General features: G+C 37.8%; 1 protein-coding gene across 1 annotated transcript in view; it reads right to left on the bottom strand.

Moving 5' to 3' along the window:
* The window catches only part of LOC118779590 (contactin-3), a 115,915-nt gene extending 115,855 nt beyond the window's left edge, over positions 1 to 60 (bottom strand). The window contains exon 1 of the mRNA XM_036531762.1: positions 6 to 60. Coding sequence (XP_036387655.1) covers positions 6 to 60 — 55 coding nt within the window. The remainder of the gene's footprint in view (positions 1 to 5) is intronic.
* Positions 61 to 24,635: the final 24,575 nt, after the last annotated feature.

Below are 24,635 nucleotides of genomic sequence, written 5' to 3'. Positions count from 1 at the left end.
CTTACCTGCAAGGCAGTCCTTGAGTGACAGGAGGATTAACAGTTCCCATGGCAACAACATCTTCAGTTTCCAAGGTCAAAGATTTTTTTTCCCATCCAAACGCCAGAGAGCAGAACACTTCCTGTGTAAACCAGTCTTTAATCTACAAGAAAAGAAAGAGAAATGAGCATTAAGGCAAGGCTTTTTGCAAAATGCGCAAAGCCTGTTTAAACAAAATAGAGCTGGAACTCAGGGAAAATCAGTGGGCCATTAATAATTCATTCATCCAAATAACGGGAGCCAGGGTCCCATGCCTGAGGAGCAGCTTGCAGCTGATCCACTGGAGCTGATATTTAGTGTATACATCCTGCAGTTACACTATCTCCCAGGAGCGAGCAAAGAAAAGATTCAAAGGCTTACAGCAGCAAAAGACCAGTAAAACTCCCTGCCAAGGGCAATGTTTGGATTTCTCCAAAATTATTGGCTCAACACATTTACACTGGCTCTATATATATATATTATATATATGTATGTATGTATGTATGTATGTGTGTGTGTGTGTGTGTATATTATTCATATCTTCTTGGTATGCTGTTATACGAGTTGTCATCTGTCTTTAGGAAAGAAAGCCTCCAGATCTTTTAGAGATGAAGGAGGTGAAAATCTATGATGCAAACTACATTCCACAACTGCATTCCAAAAGGGTTCAATGAGGCTTAAATGTGGTGAGTGGGGAAGCAATGGAAGGTACTAGATTTCATCCTGGTGTTTATAAAACCATGCTTGAATCCATTTGGTAGTGTATATCAAGCCATTGCTATTATGAAACATGGCAAAATCCTGAGGAAGCAATGTTTGCCCCATAGGTTCACCTGGGCACAGAAAATGGCTTTGCATTCCTTGGCCGCAATTCTACCATGCAGTAATAATCTCACCCTATGACTCCCATGAGATGACTACCCATACCATAACAGATCCTCCACCATGTTTCACAGTTTGGAACAGGCAATGTGGGTTAAAGGCTTCCTTAGACCTTTCTTTTGGCTTTGGCATAAACCCATCAAGATGTAGGAAAAACAGTAAAAGACGACTCATCAGACCATATTAGTTTCTTCTACTGCTCAGAAGTCCATGTTTTGTGCTCCACCAGGTCATGCATTATTGCGCATTGGCCTTGATTACAAGCTTTTTCCAAACAGCTTTGTGAAGCTCTTGAGGTACAGTTTTTGTTGAGACTGCATCATTGAGGTGTAGTTTCAGTTCTGTTGTAATTTCTGAGGCTGCTGTTCTGTGGTTGTTTAACTATTATGTTAAGTGTCTGTCTATGCCTGTTAGTGGGCTTCAGCTTCAACTTACCCAATGCAGTTTTTCCTTGTTTGGTGCATGGTGTCATGATTTTTGACAATGCTCTCCTTAACATATTAAATAATTTTGCAGTTTCTGTGACTGACACCTATAATTCAGGCACCAATTACCAATTGCACTTCATTTTCATCTCTCATGTAGCTTTACAAATTCACATATTGAAGTGATGATTTTAAAAATGTTTATATATATATATATATATATATATATATATATATATATATATATATATATATACATATACACACACACACACACACACACACATTTCCAGAGCTGCTCTCATACGGTATATAACCTCAATGGATTGAGATGAGGTATAAGAAAAGATGCACATTAAAAGGGCAGGGAATATGACAATCTAGTGAAACATATTAAATTAGCTTGCCCTCTTTTGAGAGGAATAGAGAGTGCAATCTATCTGCAGCAGAGCGACATTGAATACACTTCATTGTAGATCTGCCAGACAAGATATCCCCTCTGAATTATGAGGGAAACTACTGCTGGTATGAATCTTCAAAGCCTGAAATTTCAATATGCAATTCTCTAGCCTGTTCCACAGTTCTTCAGACATTGCAACCATTGTGTATGTTCATTACAGAGTCAAGTCCTTCATGTCTCTCACAGCTCAGCATGTCATGGCTAGAGTGGTAGGAAAAGGAGAGGCTAAAGAAGGCATGCAAAACAGGACCTTTTCTAACACCTTTTTTGGTATGATTTGGCAGCAATCACTGACTGAGTATTTTAAAATATCAATCTTTGATATATTTCTAGGACTGAATATGTGAATCCCTTCATTCCACCCTGTTTAAGTAATTTGTGGCTACAATTCATGGTGTAATGACTGTAGAATAGATTATTACAGTAGTTATAGTGCTAATATATTTTTGCAATTGATATACTAGTAAATGACCTAGTTCTGGCAGATGTTAACAAGATAACCAACAATGAACCATATTAGAGAAAAAGTAAAGAAAGTTAAAAGAAAGATTCACCTGGCTCTACCTCAGGGGTAGGCCCTGAAAATCATGAACAGATTCACATCCCAGTAGACAGCTCCCTTAATACATGTCTCTTTTTGTCATTTTGTTTGTTTTGCCTTGAGTTAGAGACTTAACTTTGATGGATGAGTTTACTGTGGCCGAGCTCTACAGATGTGGCTCAAAGGTAAAGACTTTCCCTTTAACCACAATGTCTCAATCTACTTCTTTCTTTCTCTCACTCTCTCTATTTTATCCCCCTCTCCCTTTCCTCTCTCTCAGTACCACCCACACACACACACACACACACACACACACACACACACACCTACACATGAGGTGTCTTTACAGACAACTTGCAGAAGTTTACAGGCATGTATGCAGTGAATAGTTGTTCTAACACTCTTAAGGTTGGGAGTTTAAGGTTTGACTCTCCCAAATTGTCAGTATCCAATAACCATTACATTATAGATCTACAGTAAAATATGTGTTATACATAATTCATGGATCTAATTTTTGTTTTATTATATCTATTGTAATATAATATGGTTTCATTTTTAATTGGTATGGTTAAATTATTAACGCCCTGATGATAGCTCATTGCCCTTTCCTAACCAGGTGATTGGAAGAAGGCTGCAAATCTTCTTAATACCTGCTCAGTCCCTCACAATTTTATTGCTATATTGTGATCGAAAGGGGGCTGGTATATGTAGATAGTAGATAATGTATGTTTGTGTGTGTGTGTGTGTGTGTGTGTGTGTGTGTGTGCGCGTGTGCGCGTGTGTGTGCGTGTGCGTGTGAGAGAGAGAGAGAGAGAGAGAGAGAGAGAGAGAGAGAGAGAGAGAGAGAGAATACAGGTACAACCTTTGTTTTTTAAATCAGATTTATAATATGTATTAAAGCATAGTAGATTACAGCAATGGCTGTTTATTATCATACCATATTCTTCACATTTCTTGGTGTCTGATCGGGAAATTATTTGAAGACAAATTCAGCTTCTTTGACTGGGTTATGGTAAAAAGCTCTTTGTGACTTGGAATACCACCTACAAGAGTTGGGATCTAGGCTTGCAGGATGTGTCTTGAGACAGCTTTGACTTTTTAACCTAAGTTTTCTAACAAGTAACACCTTAAATCACTCACTTACTCCCTCCACTCCAGTAAAAAATGGATGGGGCCAAGCTAGATGTAGCAGTAATGTAACATTTTTCTTACCACCAAACATCAAAACATCCACTAAGTTCAATTAATATCTTAAATAACATTACAAAGACAACATTAGCCAACATTAGTAGGTCTGTACAGCTTTTGTTTGCAAGACCGTACAGTAACTATTTGCATTTGTTTGATGAATTGCAGTATATATAGTTAGTCAGTTTCCTGACTAACACAAACTTTAGTTTTTCACATACTGTGTTGTTACTAAAGTACTTTTACCTAAGCAACAACACAGTATGTGACAACTCAGTAGCTAAAAAGCTACATTTCATATTGTCATACCAATACCTACAGGTCTAATCCAGTAATAAAACATATCATAACAACACCTGCAGCAAAATGCTTGCAAGTTAATTTTCTTTCTACACAATACCTTATGATATGTACAATTTTATAAGGTGGAAGAAGCTGGATAGTTGGATTTTCCATTGACTAAAAATCCCAAATGACTGGGTACAGCCACAGGGTGCAGTGCACCCCCCCCCCCCCCCCCAGGTCAAAGCTACCAAGAACAACACCCTGCCAATTCATTAATATTTTTAATCTTTGAGCAACTGAACTGGTGAAAACATTTAAATACTTTAATATTCTTTATTGTATTCACTCACATACCTCTAAGGAGTAAGTATTACAATATTAGATGGTGGATGATAGCTGAAAAGAAAGTGAAAAGCACTGGCTATAAGAGAAATGGAAGTAGATGGTGCTCAAGATGGTAAGAGATTAAATTAGATGAGATTGATTATGTTCCTGTATTATCTACTCTGAGGGACCAAGAATTCTGACCTTCAGTCCCTCTTTCCTCAGTCATCACTATTGATTTGGTTTCCATTTTTTAACCTCCTGCCTTTTGTTTGTCATTCTCTCCACGGTCTTGGTATGAGTCTCAATCAAGTATAGGAGAACAAGTCAATAACAGGAAATTTGGTTGATGTCTTCCCTTATGAGAGTAACAGAGATGATGCATCTCTCATTGGCCAGGGAAATTGATGCTGAAACAGTATCTGTCAAATAATAAAAAGGGAAGTTACTCCTCACATCCAATCCAAAGAAAACATTTTATTAGATTTCTTTAATAAAACAAGGGATTATGCTCAGAAACTGCAAAAAAAAAAACTAACAATATATTGTTCTCTGGTAAACTGCCACAGTGCTGATTTGATGGTAAAACATTAAAAACATAAAGCTGTCACTTTTGTGGTTGCATGATGTCATTTTTTCATAAAAACATTGTCATCTAGCACAATCAATATAATAGTTATTTGTTGTTACATTGTTATCTATATGTATAGAAACAGCAAGAAAGGAAAACAATGAGACAATAAAATGTCATGGTTACTTCCAATAAGTTGGCAACGACTCAACTCAATTCAAATTGAACAAACAAACCATGTTTCAAATTCCTGGATAACTGACTGCATTCTCCAATCAAACTAGCTAGAATACTGAAAGACCAAAAAAGGAGGAAGCACTTACAAAATAACATCCCACACTCCACTCTCTTCATGTGTGTAATAGAGAAGGAAACAAAATTTACATTTACATGGAGCAAAAGAAGTACACTCTGGCTACTTTGTTGGCCTTTTTGCCCTGTAGTGGTAATAATAAAGTGGTAAGTAATGTTACTAATGTTACTGATGTGGAACTGCTTAAAGACTCTGAGTGAGTGACTGGCTGAAAAAATTATTTTAAGGCAAATTCCTCCAGTTGCAGATAAAAATGTAAAACTGTCCTCAGACTGAACATCAAAGGTTCAAAACATACAATTATATTGTGATACTGACTAATATTAGCAAAATATTTTGAACCCTTTACTTGCTTTTCATCACTACCAATGCACCAATAATTGTTTTTCACAGAGATAAAAAATCTAACCTTAAATACAGACTAGAATGCAATTAACAGCTCGATCAAACCTAAATAATTACAAGAAAGAACACTGAGAACAATATGTACAGGACTGAAATACATATTTAAAAGCAATCTGGGATCTTCCGAAAGAAAACAAACTGATGTGACTGGGAGGAGGCGAGCCTCCACTTGTTGACCTTTTATGCAATTAGAAAACAATGCCATCCATGTTGCAAGACAGAGTAAAATGTCAGGCATATTCTATTCATTATTCCTCATTAATTATTTCATTGGAAAATTCTCTTCTTTTGTAATGACTGTTTCACATCACTAGATGGTGTTGTGTATAGCTTTAATTTTCATATGAATTATATTGCTGTAATTCAGTGTTACTATTTTATGTTTATTGATGTCATGCATGTTTTAATGTTGAATGTGTGCTTAGTATGTTAAGAGGCTAAGCCTTCATAAACTCGCTAGTGAAAAGATCTTCTGCTCCTACTGTTGTATTTAATGATACAACATAGCTTATATTGATTTTATTCATGAAGGTTACTGTTGTCATTTTTTTCCCCACATACCAGATAATATTAATTATATAGATCATATTTGTGATCCACAGAGTTTTATCAGCTCTCCTCCCCACCAAAAATAATAATAATTACTGAGGGTAAATGTCAACATTAGATATCCCACAAAGCAGGAAATGGCAAGAAGTGGGTGTGTCAGTATTGAAAGCATCATCCGGTATGCAACAGCACTCTGATATTTATGAGGATTTAGAGTACACTGGGAGGACAGGAGCAGCCATGCAGTCTATCTTTGGCGGTTGTCTAACAAGCCCCAGAAGCCTAAAGTCATTAATGTTTCTGCTCAGAGAAGTGATCGATGCTAATTTATGTTCACTCTCGTCAGCTGTCCTGTCTCACTTTCAGGCAGATCAAATTTCTTACATATTTTCGTAACAGTGAAGGCATGGCCTCCTCTAATGAACCTGAAAGTTAAACTTGTGCTGCTGTTTGCCTTTGTGAATGCAACACAGCCATGATTATGCATGTCAGGCGAGGAGAGCAGCATCCCGCTAGCAACGGGGGAGAGCTATTGTTTTGTCAGATAGCACAACTCTGTTTTAATGATGCATAGGTCCTCTGCCATCCCCGGGGAGGATGTGTTTCTTGGTCACAGTCCAGAAATTTAAAGTAGTTGCTCATGATCCTTATGATTAATTTATATACCTGAGAAAAATACAACGGTAATAATTCTTGTGCCCAGCAGACAGTGGTCGCAGGTGTTGGAAATACCAAGTGGGATGAATCTGAGCTAATGGTGCCTGCAAGGGAAACTATCCGTCAGGGATAATCCCTAATAATACTGTGGCATAGATAATGTGCTGGTTTGGGATTGGCCAGAGATACATAGACAAGGGGACAAAAATATGAAATGAGGTGCAGCCATTGATACAACATGTGCACATATGGATCGATAATTCAGTAGTTTTAATTAGCATCCAAGAGCCATACAACATTGCTTAACAGAATAAGTAATGAATTAATTAAATAAATAAAAACACTCCAGTGACTACTGTTCCACTTCATTAGTTCCTGGTTTCTTAGTTCCATGGGTGAAAAAACACAACCAGGACTCTGACTTGGGAGATGTAATTACAGCTATACATTTTTTTGAATTTTCTCACAAAAGAAAGATTGCTGTTCAATTAGACAATCACTGACTTGCACATTTTTAGTTAGATCAGGGACTTATTGGGCTTAGGTGTATTGTGGTGTAAATACCGAATCAAAAATGAAGCATATGCCCACATATTAAACAGAAATAATGTAATATTTTCCATTCATCTGCATCTCAGAACCTGCAGTTGCATGTCCTCTGGAACAGTCACCCTGCCTATCTCTGGAGACTTTCCACTCATCTCACACCACAGGGGAGTGTGCTGGACACTGTCACCTGAGCTTTAGCTGAGCACTCTGGCATAGTGGTCTTGAAACCACAGGTTTCAGGTACAATTTCCAGGAACGGCAAGGCCATTACACCCTTACAAAATGTACTTAACCTGAATTTCCTCGGTAACCACCCACCTTAATAAATGGACATTGTGTTAGAATGTTAACTGTGTAAGTTGCCTTGAGAAAAGGCAAGCGAAAAGCATATAAATTATCTAATCACCTTGGCCCCTGATGTACAGGGGAAAAGCCTTACAATAATGACATCCATTTCTGATTTTTGCAAATCGAGTTTTTTTGGGAATCATGGTTTTGCACCTGCTTTGCTCCCTGTCATCAGTCTGCAGACAATTCTTTACATACACCACATCCCACTCTAAAATTAAATGTGAGAGCATCAATTTCCCATCCAGATAGTTATCTGTTTATTACTCCCAAATCCCTTGCTTCAGGCTTGGTGCACAACATACACAGAAGAGCTCATAATATTGCTAATTACATGTGATGTGCATGTTCAGTGCATGTTGGGAATAATGTTATGTTTACAAAGTAGAAATGAACATATACGTGAAAATATGAAAGGTACATTAAACATTTAGACATGGAGGGCAGTTAGGGTCAGATCAAAGGTGCTTGCTTTGAGCTCAAAGAAAAACCAGTTATTTTAAAAACCAATGGAGAATTCCAGTACTTAATCACAACATAGATTCAAGTCAAGCAGGAGTCTTCTTCCTTAACCTAAGTAGCAGGAACCAGTACATTGATAATAACCCCTGATGAATTATGGTATGAAGGAGATGTGAGATGAACGTAATACCGCAAATGATAATGAGTTGTTTCTGCTTTATTTTGCTTCATTAAGCTAATTTCATTTTTTACATTGCAGACGAAGGCTCTGATTATGATTCATTTTAACGATAATTAAAATGTTCTAGTATATCATCTATTCCTCTATTGTTGCAGTGTTATTGCTATTCTGTCTGTTTTAATATCCTTCAATGGCCTTTTCCCTCATCCACATAAACAGAGATATGACTAGAATACAAACATTAGCCTGTATAACTCTGTAACACAGCGTTTATAATGACCATCAACACCTACATGTTTCTGATAATTCTGGAAATCTTCAATGGCAACTTCATCCAGAATATAATTCACATGTCTTCATTGAACTTGACCTCACAGTGCTCTGTCTCAACACAAAGTATGCAACAAACTAGAGCCTTCAGAGGCTTTCAGTGATAATCATTTTAATGAAGGCTTAAGGTTCAGGCAATGCACATCAAAACAGCCTAAATACAGCCTCAAATACACTGTTTGCCTATACTGCAGAAATTATTTCTAACTCATGAGACATAAAGGAAAAGTCATTGATTTTTTTGCATTTTGCAAACTCATGAAAATAACAGTGTATGTATAATTATTTTTATCTTTTAAATCCCTCGTATTTAACAAATATAATGCTTGTTTCTTTGCAACAATGATTCCTGCCCAAAGGCATACAAATACTGAAATATTCACTGAAACCATAATTCAGCAAGGGGTTTCATCATCGTTATTTATTTATTTTATTTGCATTTTCACTACACGTACTTTTTACTGTTGTCAACAGTCTTGAGCATTACATGGTCTGTCAATGCAAACTGCTGACAACTGCTGATAAAAGTGTCTGAGTTTCTGGCTGACAAATCAGGGATATGGTCAGCACCCTAGCTACACAGTTCATGATGTCCCAAAAGTTAGTTCTAACTGTCCCTATCAACATGTGCACTCATTTACAGTAGAGACATGGCTTGTCCTGATCGAGCGCTCACACAGTAAGTGAAGTGAAACTTCACCATCTGCTGCAAAACAAACAGAAAACTGCGCACAGGTCCAACCACACCTCTGATCAGAAGGCTCTTGTGAGTTGAACTGAAGCTGGGAGGTATCTGAAGCTATCAGACCAGCACATGAGGCACTAGCAGTTCTTATTAAAACCAATTCTAGCTTGTTGCTTGCAGTTCCCAGTTACTATGCAATTAGGAGATTAAATGTAGGTCAGTTTCACATTGACACTAGGAAGTGTTTTTCATATTCAGTCATGAAGTAAGCATAACATAGATTTTGCCAGACTGAAGATTCCCAGTGTTGTATTTTTTGTTAGTTGTCCTGTTTGCTGCTCCCCTCAAAATATTCACCTTTTTATAAACCAGGGATATGAAATATGATAAAGATGTGTGCTATTGCTTACCTATTGCTATATTTGTGCACTGCAGTCTCATCAGGTACTTCCAGGCACAGTTCCTGTGTTCTCTTTCATGTAATACAGAATGTGAACAATACAGAAATGTAAGGTAGGCTATTTGTAGAATACCACAGCTGTTACCCTGTATAATACAGGACATGGTTGTAAACAGAGCCCAAATGTATTGTTTATCCCAGAAAGTTTAAACATCTTAATTCCTGAATGAACACCACAGCTTCCATTTACTCATTGTATTTTGGTTTCCAGCAACGCACACTCCTGCAGAGCTATAAGAAAGACAGATCGTTTCTTCAAGGTGGATAGTGGATGGCGCTCAGAGCCCTTAATTCAAAATGCTCTACATACACTCTATAATGCAGTCAGAGAGCGTAATTCAGGCAGAACGGGAAACAGACAGCTTGCAATTGCACAGCAAGTCATTCAGGCCAGCCTGTTAAACAAGTCGCCATTCGGTAGCCATAAATAATATACATATACAATAAAGCCTGACTGGGTATAATTAAAAAAATACACATTTTGGTAAACAGCTTGTGTCATAATTGACATGTAAATGACCAGAAATATAAAAGAAAAATAAATCAAATTACAAGCTGTCCTGTCAGAGAAGACCACAGATCATAAGTGGACTTTTTGATTGGTAATTCTCAAAGACTTCTACCCTTGTTTATTAAAGAGCATTTATTTCCCATTTCAATGCACATGGTCTGACCTTTTAAGAATCGATTGTCCAACAAGGCAAGCTGAGTTGTTTCGGGACCAAGCAACCACCTGGCATTTAATCATTTTTTATTGAGGAAAAACTCCCAGTTTTTCATGGGCAATATATAACCAGGTCACACTGCCAATTTCATTACACTGCTGTGGTTCAGTGGTACAGATTTAAAACATGGGCAAGAGGACAATCATCATTTTTAGGCAAGAAAAAACATATCAAAATGACGGACTTTCTAACAGAGACCTCCTTGGGTATTTGTTGAACATTGCTGATATTGAAACTGGATACTTTTTCATAAAGTAGCCTTAACATTCAGCATCCTTCTGAAATAAAGAGTACAAGGACATATTGTGCAGTTGAATCATCATTCAAATAAAGCCTTCTTGTAAGAACTCATCTTAATTTTTTTTTTGTAAAATTGCCTCCTCTGTGTACTTCCCATGCCTAATTTTGTTACAATAAGTCACAAAATACCACATGACTACACTTCTTAATTGTAACAAACTACAGCTGCAAAACCAACAGCACAGTGATTGAAGTGATATTATTCTGCCAAATGAAAGGAAATAAAGAGGGTGTTTATCTGCACAAGCTTAACAACCAGTAACTCCTGTAGCAATGATCAGGCATGTATGTTTGATGCATCTGTCTTCAATCTTCACGCTGGCTTACTCCATACTGTACTTTATATGATAGCTTCATACTTTTAACTTCTCACTTTACACAATTAAAAAAATATTCACTGTAGTGATATTCAGGATCTCACTTTACTAGAATGGCTGTCTCTGACAGGTTGTTATTGAAGAAAGGCATTAGAAGAGGAATTGCTTTATCAAATTAACATCATTAGTGCAAAGAGACACAGTTGATTAATATGACAAATCTATTTACTGATTACCTGATTAGCATCTTCCCATAAATGCCCAGTTACACTTTGGAATAAATATTGCAGTTAGTTCCTTTTGGGCTAACATATACCCTAACCTACAGTGTCTACTTAATCTGCAGCATCACCTCTCCATTGTCACTTAGTGGGGAGGGTGGTATAATGAAAGGATATTGTACAGGTTATGGGAACAACCAGTCAATATAAGAGCAGTGAATATACAATGTCACAAACTAAACAATGAGACACCCAATGACTTTTATCAATGTTCTCTTGAAGACACACTTGGAGGTCTTGCTGTAACACTACATATTCTAATTATCTATTTTTTAATTTTTGTTTTGTCATTTTGTAAGTTTGTTTTGATTCAGTTATGTCTTTTTCTACCAAGTAAAGAAGGCTAAGTGATGACATTCAACTGTATGTGTGAGCCATCCTTCACAGTACAGTAAGACTTGACAAGTTAGACGACAAAATAAATTATATTTTCAAAATCTGTGACATGGAAGGTTAACGAAAAAAAATGATGATTTCTATGCAAAAAAAGTGATTCTACCTAAGAGACTGCCAATCTTCAGAGACTAAAAAATGTGTTCTCCAGTCTATATCAGCTTCTCTTTTTTGCAAAAAATTGTAAAGACACAAAAACAAACACTGAACAAAGGGCAAGGTTCAGTATACCCATCAGTCAAAAAATACAATCAAATAGTAAGACCTAGAAAAAAAAAAACAAACAAAAAAACAGAAAACAAACTAAACATATTTATTCCGAGAATGTACCCCTTGCAGTGCTACATTCCAAACAAACTATGTTACGGAAAGCAAGTACTCAGAATCATCTCATATGAATATCTGGTCTAATCCAAAACTGAAGTATGCTTTTTTAGCAGCAGTAAATCCAGCCATCAACAGTCGTTTTGAGTTAAGGTAAACTGAGTCATCATTTAAAAGTAACAAACAGGAGTCTAAACCACAGCTGATCCCAATTAACTTAAATAACTCTGAGACTACATGTTTCCCAAAGTAAGATATAACTGGACAGTCCCAGAACATATGCAAACATGCCTTTTAAACTGCTATTACATATACTTCAGTTAGGGTTTGTTCCGAGTTTCATTATAAAGTGCTTCTATGGGATGCAAAATGCTGTATGGATAATTCTACCATAAGCATACATAGTTCTAATTGGAAAGACTGAAAAATAAAGTTCAAACTGGGGAGGCCAAGACCACTCTTCAGCTTAGTTCATTGCAGCGCTGACAAAGGAAATCTAGGGTTTCCTTTGGGCATCACTGAGGGTCCAATTCAGACTTGAAATATGTGCATAATGCCTGTTTAAATACACCCACGAAAAGTTGAAGCATTTACATATTACTATTACTGCTAAGCACATTCAAACATGGACCGCTTAAGCTCCTATATGGGATAGCGCATTTGGGGCGGAATTTGACCGAAATGAGAGTCCGGTTGCTCAAAATGAGTGTGTCTCATTATTTTCAAAGATATGCATATTCTGACTTGACACTTTCCATGTAGGAAAAGGCTGAATAAATTTTGCACACCATTGTGTGTAAGAAGTCTTCTGAAAATAATCACAGAAAACAGTTTCCGTTTCACACCCACTGAATTTTGCATCTGAATCAAGTCTCACCATTTGATAACCCTGCATAATTAATCTATCAATGAAATATTTAACATTTACTTTCTTTAAACTTGGCATAATTTCGTCTCTGCCATCTGAAACCTGTAAGCACAAACTGCTAGACACATTCATTAATACATTCAACTCAACTGGTGTGATAAATTAATTTGGCTGACCTAACATGCTCATTGATCATATATGTACATAAATACCTGCAAATAATGACCCGTTATGTGGTGTTCTATAGGTACTATGTGTTCCTGAGATTAGTGGAATTGGTGGTAAAATCTCAGGCTTTCCCTGGAAACAATAACTAGCTAGTGAACACAAAAGAAAATAATTTTATTGCAGCACATTATCTAGCTACAGATCTGGAGAGCAAAATATCTCCTGTCTCTGACAATGGCAAAGATGGAGGAAACAAAGGGTACACAGCTCTCACAGAGCTTAAAAAAGTGAGGCATGAAGGAAGCCCCAGCCTCGTTTAGATCTTACAGTGTTGACAGACAGTGTTTCCAGTGCTTTTTGTTGGTTAAGGCAATGATTTACGGCGGCTTTTCTCCAAAGACCTGGAATCCGCACCGCAGTCTAGGATATGCTGAAAAAATAGTGCTGTTGGCCCTGGCCACATAGTTCCAGCTAATGTCATAGTATATTGTGACATATCTCTAAAAGCTGTAGTCCCCAAAAGTGGCGGTAATATTTCATGTAACTAGCTTTGCTGTGTGTTTGACAATACTTTTCTACTAATGTGTTAGTTGTCTCATTATGCTGTGCAAGCAATGCCGTGTCCTGCAAATACTTTACTGTTTGTTTCCATTTTTTTGCTTTTCACTATGACTTCTTCTGAGGCCCGGCTTCTTGCAGATACAGAATGCGTTCAACCTCAACATCTAAAATAAATTAGTGTTATGGACCAATATAGAAAAAATACAAGTAAATATAAAATAAATAATTACATACAAAAGTCAGAGGTCAACAAAGTCATCTAAAGCTCAACATTTTCAATGTGAAATATTGTAAAATTTTGCTTTTTAGTTCCCGCATTGAATAACTTGTCGAAATCATTACAGTCTTTGGGTTCAGTTTCAAATCCTTGATCTTCTTTTCATTCATCACAATTCTGTCCTATATGTAAGAATGGGAGGTTTTGTGCTCAGCACAGTCTAAGAAAAGGTTCTTTTTTCCATGCCTTTTTTAAATGCTCAGGTATCAATATGCCTCTTGGAGGCTCCACTAAGTGCCCAAAGCTTGGAGTTGTATTACTGCTGCCCCGGAGATTATGAACGATAGGGAACCTCTTTTTACATTCATTACAGCTCCACCCATGAATAATTCATTGAATCAAATTACAGACCAAGAAATATTCAACTGTGTTGTATCAGGCCTTTCCTCTCCAATTGATCACTTCTTATACAGGTAATGCATTCACCAGTGTGAGAGCATTGCCTCTTACCTGCCTGTTAGAACAGAATTCTTCCTTAGGGTAAAATAGTTTGTACAGCAATCCCTTTTGATCAAACAGCCAAAGATTAACAGACAATAAACACCACATCATTTAAGGTACCTCTCAGCTGGCATCAGTTTAATGTGACTGCAGTTTACATTATCTTCCCATTTTATTTTTTCAAGTATGAATTTTCCATTTATACCATAATGGAATGTGCCCAACAAATAAATAAAGACTGGTGCAAGGCAAAATAATATTAAAATCATAAAATGCTGATACTACAACACACATGTCACTACACTGTATAATATCAGAAGAGCTCTGAGGTCTGTCAGCATGGCCTGGTTGCCAGGTTGCAGTGGGGAATTAAAGCCGTCACTCACCTAAATAATGTGGAAGACAGCAGTGGTATTTCAGAGAAAGGGGAGAGAGTCCATCATCTATGGTAGGTCATCTAGTGACTAATTCTGCGAAAGGTTAGGTGTGAACTGTGACCGCATTGATGGTGCTTTGACAAAGCACCAGCACCCAACAAAACAGGTCAATGTTAACACAGTTATTCCTCCTACACCCCAAAGAAAAGAAAAGATGACAAAGTATGGGTGGGCTTGTGGGGTTTGGAAGCACAGCACAGCAAACAGTAAGGCTGTGACTGGAAAGAAAATAAAACCACACACACACACACACACACACACACACACACAGGGTGTAGCTAGCATAATATTTATCTAGAACTAAGACAAAATTTAGAAAGAAAAGGGACTACTGGAAAACTGGAGTTTGTACATTTCCCTAGCCCAGCCAAAGGGGCTAACAATAGTACCACTACAGCTGCATCTTCCCAGCATCCATGTTCCATAGTGAGGCACTTTGTCCTTGACTCACAGTGCCCTGTGGCAGCTCTGTACAGCAGGAAGGAACTAATGGAACAGATTCCACGTGTCTGGAAGGGACTGCAAGGGGAAGTTTTTCCTCTGCTGATGACTACACATTACATAGTCCACGATGCTACACAAACCCTTCTGCAGATGCCTTCATCTGAGCAAGGGCCACAATAAATGTAAAGCTGATCTCTGAGAGCCAGTGATGAGATTGCACAACATAACTATGATTCTGATGAAGCAATGGAGAACAACAATGAACAAATGAGACAAAGTGAAAAATGTAGCATTTGTCAGGGAAAGCATTTCAGACTATATATTATTAACATCAGTTTATTGATATCCTTGTGGGGCATTCCGGGCTATCTGGTTTTGATTAAAGACTTACACACTACTGTGAGGCACAGACTCAAAAGCTGACAGAACCTCTTACTGTCACCCATAACATTAAAGGCCTTCCACAAAATACCCAAGAGAAGGTAACTTCCTGGTATAAAGTGGATAAAATCAAATAATAATGATATTAAGAATGAAAGTCATAGTAGAAGAAAATAAAGAGGAGAAAGGTGAGGAAGAACTTACAATATTAAACTAATTAAACTAATAAAATTTGTTTATTTCAGACTGATTCAACCAATGTGGGATGGCAAAGAGCTGGGAATATATTATGTACCATCATAATTGTTTTACAAAATATTATCATCTCTTTTTGTCCCTCTTTTTTTGTCTCAGTGTTATTCTGTTTTTGTCCTAGTGTTAAGGGAGAACGTCTCTCTTCTCCCCTGGGAAGGGAGAGGTGATGGCAGGTACTGTTCTTTTGAGCAGGATTGTCTGCTTGACTGGAAGATGATCATTGTTCCAGAGAATTGATAAAAAACCCCTCAGTTCAAATAAAGCTTTCTGGCTATCTCCTGGTCTGAAGGCTATTGTGAAAAATAAAATGCGATTTTGGTCAACACTGGCTTGTTACATTATCTGCAGAAAATCCAAATGCTCTTTATATTAGCCAGGTCAATTGTTAGTATTCTGCTAAGAATGCTACTTTGCTATTGGCAACTCAGTTGGCAGTTACATAGAATACAAGCAGGGGGCAAAATGACACAGAGTGCATGATTTTGGCATCTGGCCCAGGAGCAGAATTCTTTCTATGTATACAACACAGTAGCTTGCCAAAAAGAAAGAAGTAGACATGAATAATATACATTCAAAAATGATGACGATTACACAATGAATACAAAAACAAAATATTCATTGTTTAACATATTTTGAAAGTAGTGTATATTGTTAAGAAACACTGCCTGATTGAATTCTGAAAGGAATCTCAGCAGTGAACCATTCATCACAACAGTGCGCCTCACATCTGGGCATTTCCTCTGCTGTTATTGTGGTTAAATTAGCATGCTGTTGAACACTGTCTCTAATAGAGAATATAGTCTATCGGGTCACAACAGAGCTATCGGGCGAATGCATGCATAGAAGATTCTACAGGCAGCCCATCAGAGGAGCAGAGGTGAATGACTATTATTCCAAGCTGGAGTTGAAGGGCTCTTGTTATAATTTGCCAAGGTCAAGAGTGACATGATTAGAATTATAGAGATGCTAAACAAAAAAGAAAAGGAAAAGAACTCACATGCCTGTGAAGGTCAAGAGTCAAAGTATATGGAAAATAAAAATCCAATGCACTGTGCTGTAAGCACCATTCAGAAATGGACAATGTAGTTCACTGAACCCTGCAAGTGGTTTCTCGTCCACCACTGATATCAGCAAAAATGCCCAGACATTTTACAACAATTATTATTGTGCATAGACCAGAATTCATATGCCATTTTGTTTTTTGTCTTTTGTGCCTTGCATGTTGGCATGAGTAAATTGTTTGGGCGCCCATTCCTCGGCCCTCTCGCAGCCCTGGTCCCTTCAGGACCCCAATATCTCAGGTCTCAATTAGAGGGAGGTTCACTGAGGCTAAGTCACAGACACCTCCAGGAATGGTAAGCCCCAGGGACATGCTGCCCGCTAGCACCAGCCCTCTGCTTTCAACTTCATTTTGTTCGTGATTACTGCTAAGTAGAGAATAGTGCTGATGTGTTTGCCCTGGAATAAATCAATTTTAACCCAATAGTCGGCACTGTACCACACACTTTCAAGGAGTGGTCTCTAAATACCAGCACCATTTAATTAAATTGCAATAAATCATTGCTAAAGAGGCCTGTTTAAAGAATGTGCTGCATGTGTGAACCAACACTGCATTCAGGAGAGGAGCGGGACATGAAATAAAGTCCATATGAAATCACTGCATATGTTATGTATAAGGTATGTTGATTTTAAGTTTATCATGAATCCCATATGGTACACTTCTTGTGGCACGCAGTGTATATTGATACCACTCCCTGCGTAATTTGAATGTAAGAGATTTGAGTCCACACTGATCCTTGGTGTAAGAACTGATGCATGTATTAATGATCCAGTAAGAACACCATGCTTTTTAAAATACTGCACTGATACATTATTAATCAAATAAATATCAAGGGGCCTGAAAAGGACATAAGAAATAATCAAAAGGGACTGCATGTGAATCTTGTCGCAGGGCAAAACAATGCTCTGTGGCTCCGTGACGTCCCATCGAAAAACCTGTCTGAATCCAGGCGCAGGAGGGGATTGTCTCAGCTGCTGCAAGAGCGAGCATGCTATCGCCCAAAGCCCTCCGTCCCTCAGCCCACTGTACTGAATTGTCACAGCTTTACCCCCTTATCCTCGCCAAAGTCCCAGAACTTTGATCTTCTTGCCACCAATTAAGAAGAGGTTTACTCCAACTTAGCCCGTGTGAGATCCTCCTGCAGCGTCTGATCCTCTGGGCCGCTGGATGTCCACAGCTCTCACTCCGGTGGCGCTCGCACTCCCTTTTTTCGCCATGTCGTCCCATTACGCAGGCTCCCCTTTTAATTGCTGCAGCGCTATCTTGCATGTACAGGGGGAAAACGGTGCTGCTGCAGTCAGCAGTCCGCGGGCCTCATTTGCACTTAGCTCTGAATGCCCAAGCCTTCCTCTGGAGATGCAATTCACACACAAGTGCCGCTTTTAAACCGATCGCCGAATTGCCAGCGGTGATCATTAACAATGCTAAAAATCTCTAAAGGCTGATGCCTTCTTTGGGGGTGAAATGTTCTTGCTTCGTTAACCATCTAGTTACTTAAACCAAATAACTCCAGGTCTAATTTCTGTGGATCCACTAGTTTCTTGAGACCAAAACACATTCAACTGGATGATAAACAGATGTTCCATTGGCAAATCAAATATGTGTTATTATAATTATACAATACAAATATCTACAACATATGGACCATGGCAGTTTCATTACTGTGTTTCTGGCTCCTAATGGATAACTTAATAAACTTAATAATTGTCTCAGTTTCCAGCCTTTTGGAATATAGAGCATTATTATATCACACAACATACATACTGTCTTATGTGATGACTGTGTATGATTTTGTAATTTGGAGTTTTTCATAAGGGAAGCGCAGTGGATTGATATTCTGACAGAATATTGGCATGTCCCTACAGATACATGCCTAAGAACGCAAACTGCATTTGACTCCACCTCACTGCTGTTGCCTGGAGACCCACTGGGACATTAGTATGCACAGCGTTAAGAGAGCACGTTGAACATAGCGTCTGCTGCCAGTGACATCAACTATAATGAACCTAACAGTCTCCAATCAACCCAGCAGAAATCACCTCAGATCTTGCATGGACATTCCAAAGTGACTATTATTATTATTATTATTAGTAGTATTATTATTATACTGAGGGGAATGAGAACCATATTAATTTATAAGAGACAAATAAAATAAGACAACAGCAACAATAGGAATAAGGCTACACTGGACTGGCAGGTAAAAAAAAAAATGAACATAGTAAATACACTGACAGCATTGGATCATTTGTGCATGTTTGATGAAAATTATCTCGCTTATGCAAAGACAAGCAGTTTGCACTAAAAGTACTGGGCCCAGCTACATTTTATTCAGATTAAAATGACATTTTGAAATGACACACATTCCTTTTCACCTGATTGAGATGGGGATACAAAATATTGATGGAATCTTTTTTGATTTGAAAGCTCCTTACAGTAATAACTGTATGTCTTGAATTCATAAAAGGTCAAACATGGTGGTGTCATATTTGATTTAAGTATCCCATAATTCCAGGAGTAACCCAACAGAATTGCAAGACAAAGCCTGGTGATATAGAGATACTGTACTAAAGCAGAGGTCTGAATCAATATTCACCCTGACATTTCATAAGAACAAAGCTCCAATATGGCAGCAGGCCTGAAGTAAATAAAAGCAACCATATGTGACAGCACATAGTGTAAGAACAAATTTACAGTGCATTCTTAGTCATTCATTCACAGACACAAGAGGTGATTAAAAAAAAACATTATCCTCAGACAGGTTGTACTGAACTCCAAACAGTACTGGACATTTGCTAAAGCACATTTTTACCCAGAGAAACAAAGTAAACCAACATATAGCACTTTCTAATACTGGATTTACTGGTAATTGCATTTAATATGAAATAAATGGGGGACTGTCTTGTTTGCCAGCACACTGAATGTATTTATGGTCTGCTTTGCTGTTTTCTGATTATAATCTCTAGAATGCTGTGGGTTGGTTATAAACATAGTATATTATCAGGCTGCATGGCATCTAGACCCTGGCTTTGATATACACCTTCAATAAAAGATAATAGAAATGACAATAAGATTTACCTCATTCATTCTAACAGGCCGGGAATGATACAGGCCTCTGTGACCATAACAATCCCTCTCAATCCAATTATGTTATGTAAAGCTGGGCATTTTCCCTATTGTTTGGCTGAAATGATCAATAACATGATTTGGGAGCCCAGACATGATCTGGAAATATAATGTTCACTTAATGTATCAATTCTAAAATATCTAAATTCTGGTATATCATGTATTTAATTCAATTCATGTATATCAATTTATTATTTTTTTTTTCAAAAGCTACAACAAATGCCTTTATCCATGAACCACGAATCTCATCATTGCTTCAAGAATCAGTATCAACCATTACCCTTGATATTAATAAATTATTATTCCATTCCAGCACTGCAAGTGTGAAGTGCATTTGTAGAATCTGATGATAAAGTTCTGTCCTGATTTTATCAGTAGTCCATACACTGTTATAAAGGTATATATATATATATATATATATATATATATATATATATATATATATATATATATATATATATATATATATATATATATATTATATATATATATATATACATATATATATATATATATAGATATATTGTAAAGGACCTGTGTTCAATTGGTTTACCAGCAATGACATCATTCTAAAACTAAACCCTAAAACATGCTTTCTTTACCTTGTCACTCCTGCAGTCATGATGTATTAGTCTAGGGCCGGGCCATATGGCCTATAAATAATATTGTGATATTTTAGGCTATATCGCGATACACAATATATACCTTGATATTTTGAAATCTCCTCTAAAGCACTTCATAAATGCTCGCTTTAACCCTTTGATGCATACAATCACACCAGTATGATGATTCTAGTAGTCCCTGCAACATATGTCTGCATTAAAACATTCTTGTTTATATTCATCAGTGGTTTCTGTTGGAACAATTTTAAACCTGCAAGGGGGAAATCGCAACCAAGTTAAATTTAACAAAACAGTATTCATCCAAACCAGGCAATGGTTTTGCTGCATATTTTGCAGATAACTGTTGTTTATTCAACTTCTTTGCGATACTAGTGCTCCAGACTAACTTTTCCACTTTCTCAGTTGGTCGCACCAGCACATGATTTGGTTGCACCAACCACGGGTACTGTGTTAGCCATTGTGGTTGAAAGTAGTACTTTTTTCTTCTTCACTGGCTCAGTCGGTCTCTCCCTGTCTGCACCTACACTCTCCCTGCAGCCTGCACTCTCATCATCAGTTGTGTCTGAGTTAGGACCTCTGGTTGGCTCTCCGTCTCCATCAGCCTCCTCCTCTCTCTCCTCATTTTTTTTTTTAACCCTTTCGCACGTACGGTGACACTGGTGTGATTAGCCGTTTAACGCATATGCTAAAACCGGTGCAATTAGAACACGAGATTGGAAAAATTCTAGCTAATTCTAGCTTTGAGGAAACAGCAATTAACATTAAAAAATATAGCAAATGCAGCAGTGAAAACTATGAGAAGCTTAATAACGCTAATGAAAACATAACGAGCCATGTAATGTAACGCGTGCTACATAGCATAAAATAAGTTACTTGCGAAAGGGTTAAAATAATCAGCTATAGACCGCTTCATCTTTGGAACACAGTAACAGCTAAATGGATTGTTTTGCGCCTTTCATCATCTGTGCGTGTGTACAGGCAGGGAGAGTGCAAGTAGGGAGAAACCAACGTCACACACACACACACACACACACTCGCCCAGAAGAGTGGTCTAGATGGGTGGGCGAGTGTGTGTGTGTGTGTGTGACGTATGCATGTGAGTTGTTTCTTTTTGTGTCTGTGAGAGTGAGAGAGCCATAGAAGAGAGCGAGAAGAGCGAAACGTCAAAGCGAGTCTCATGCTGGTGGCTTAAAAAAAATTACATGACAATTTGTACTCGATGTTTGCGATACAGTCATTTACTACATCCCACGTAGAACAAGCCGCGATACATCGAGTATATTCAATATATCGCCCACCCTACATGTATCAGTTCTTCATGAAAACTTTTATGCAGCTTCTGCCTTTGTAGTGATTGTAAACTGCAGCTCGTGAGAGGCATATACCATATTCAGCTTGATGTGATATTGCTGTGTTGCTGTGCCTGCACATCTATTTGTGGTGAGGACAGCACTGAGCCTTCATCAAAGCCACATGACCAAACCGTATGGCAGCAGTTCTAAGCTTTAAACAGAAAAAATCTCAACTTTCGACTTAAAACAGAGTGCTCACTACAAGGCTACCTTTGTGTATGTAAAAATGAACAAAAAGAAGATGAATGGTATTAGAGCTACAGCTTCCATTCAGATGTTGTTTGCCTTCATTAAAAAGAATAACAAAATGCAGACAGCCCCAAACACATTTCAAGCAGATAGCTCAACTGCAAGAATTATCAGTGCTACCCCTCACCCAACGAATACTGCTGAACAAACCAAGACTTCACAGAGGGCCAATTAGTTTGGAGTCAGAGCTCATTGGAATGGAACAGCTGAAATGCAGAACAAGGGGCAAACCGTTTCTAGTTAAAGGAATGCCAATCAAAAGCGTGTCCTGTGCTGTCTGAGAGGAAGCAGAACATGATCCGTCTTCAGTGGTGTAGCTCAAAAAGACACACTGCTAGTGAATTGGTAATCCCCTAGGCACTGTACCTGCATGGCAATTAGGAGCATCACCTTCTGATCAGCCACAGAGGGGTGTAACACAAGGGTGTCACATAATTTTAAATGTTTCTTCAAAAAGCATTAAAACCAGGCATAACATTATCATGAGCATTACATGACTGCTTTATAAGAATTAACAGGCAACTGCAGGTATTGAAAATATGACAGGCTGTGCATGTCTTTTTTAAACATACCATAAATGCAAATCTTTACAAAACAACCACTGTACCTTTATGCATAACTATATCCAAGGAATTTATCTTGATGAGTCTACCCTTTTAGTATCATGCAAAAGGTAAACTAACAGTTTCAGATAAAAGTGTTTTCATTTGAGGTAAGCTTTAAGCAATGTAAAATAAATATATGTCGCATAAACCTAAGTATCAAATGATAGAGTTCCAACACTGATTATATAACCACTTTGCAAATCATATTTACATTTTTTTGTGATCCATAACAGAAGCATTTAAATGAATGAGCCGAACACCTAAATGCAATGACATGCTCCCTAGACCCTACTGACACACACAGGGTTCACATTTAAACCATATCTATATTTTCAATTACTGTTTAAGGACAAGTTATAATATTGTTAATAATAACTTTGGTTTCAGTAAGCTAAGTAAGCTCAGTAAAGCTAAAGCTTGTTACACTGGAATATTTTCAGGCATATTACTTTCAAAATCATCTTCGCCTGTGTGAAAATACAATCACAAATGCTCTTTGGAGCAAATGCAAGTCAAGGGGATGTGAAATACAGAATACAAATCTGCTAAAATTGTTTTTAAAATCTTGACATACATAAATCTTGAAATAAATAAAAACCTGGAATAAATGCACCTTGAAATAAATAAATCAATAGCTTTATATTTGTACACGACATATTAATGCATTTCATTCTGGCAGGTATGTACTGTCTTGAAATGTATAATGCTATGAATATCATTCGCATTTTCAAGTTCAAGCAGGACTCTGTCAATATAAGGAGACTCCAGCATGAGACTAGTTCACTGGCTCTCCAGGCAAGTGCAGTCTATCAGACCTTCAGGTGCAGACAATCCCATGTGGCATAGCTATCCACTGAAGTTCAGAGTTTACCTCGGTTCCTACAGCTTGGACATGTTCTTCACTTAACCCTCTGCATGGGATTACTCCAGCCCATAAATTATATCTTATGCTGTGCAGTTTGTATTAGTTAACTGTGTATGAAAATCATAATAATTTACAGCAATGTATTGTTCTTGTATCTGTGTGTGCTCTACTCTAGGAAGCACACTTTGCCCAATTGTTTGACAGGGACAACACAGTCGATTGCTATTCGCTGTACTGTATTTTATTTAACAGCTTGGTAGGCTGGTTGCTAGACTAAAAGCTAATCTAGGTGGATACTTATACATTATCACTAGCTCTGTATGTAGCAAGCAAAAAAGTATAGCAGAAAGAAGGGAAAGAAACAACATGTAAAATCAGATATAGTAGCAACATACACTATATGGACAAAAGTATTTGGACGCCTGACCATTACATTGTAATGACATTGTATTCAAATACATATACTTTAATATGGAGGTGGTCCCCCTTTTGCAGCTGTGACAGCTTCCACTCTTCTTGGAAGGCTTTCCACAAGATTTTGGAGTGTTTCTGTGGGAATTTGTTCCCATTCATTCTGTAGAGCATTTATGAGGTCAGGCACTGATGTTGGACGAGAAGGCCTGGCTCGCAATCTCCGTTCCAGTTCATCCCAAAGGTGCTCGATGGGGTTGAGGTCAGGGCTCTGTGCGGGCCAGTCAAGTTCTTCCACACCGAACTCATCAAACCATGTCTTTATAGTCCTTGCTGTGTGCACTGGGGTACAGTCATTTTGGAATAGAAAAGGGCCTTCCCCAAACTGTTTTGTCAAAAAGTTGGAAGCATAGCATTGTCCAAAATGTCTTGGGATGCTGAAGCATTAAGATTGCCCTTCACTGGAGATAAGGGGCCTAACCCAAACCCTGAAAAACAGGTGGGGCCAAATACTTGTGTCCATATAGTGTAGTTCTGTCAGC

This window comes from Megalops cyprinoides, chromosome 6 (genome assembly GCF_013368585.1).
Source record: "Megalops cyprinoides isolate fMegCyp1 chromosome 6, fMegCyp1.pri, whole genome shotgun sequence".
NCBI lineage: Eukaryota > Metazoa > Chordata > Actinopteri > Elopiformes > Megalopidae > Megalops > Megalops cyprinoides.
This window is presented reverse-complemented; position numbering and strand designations above follow the sequence as displayed.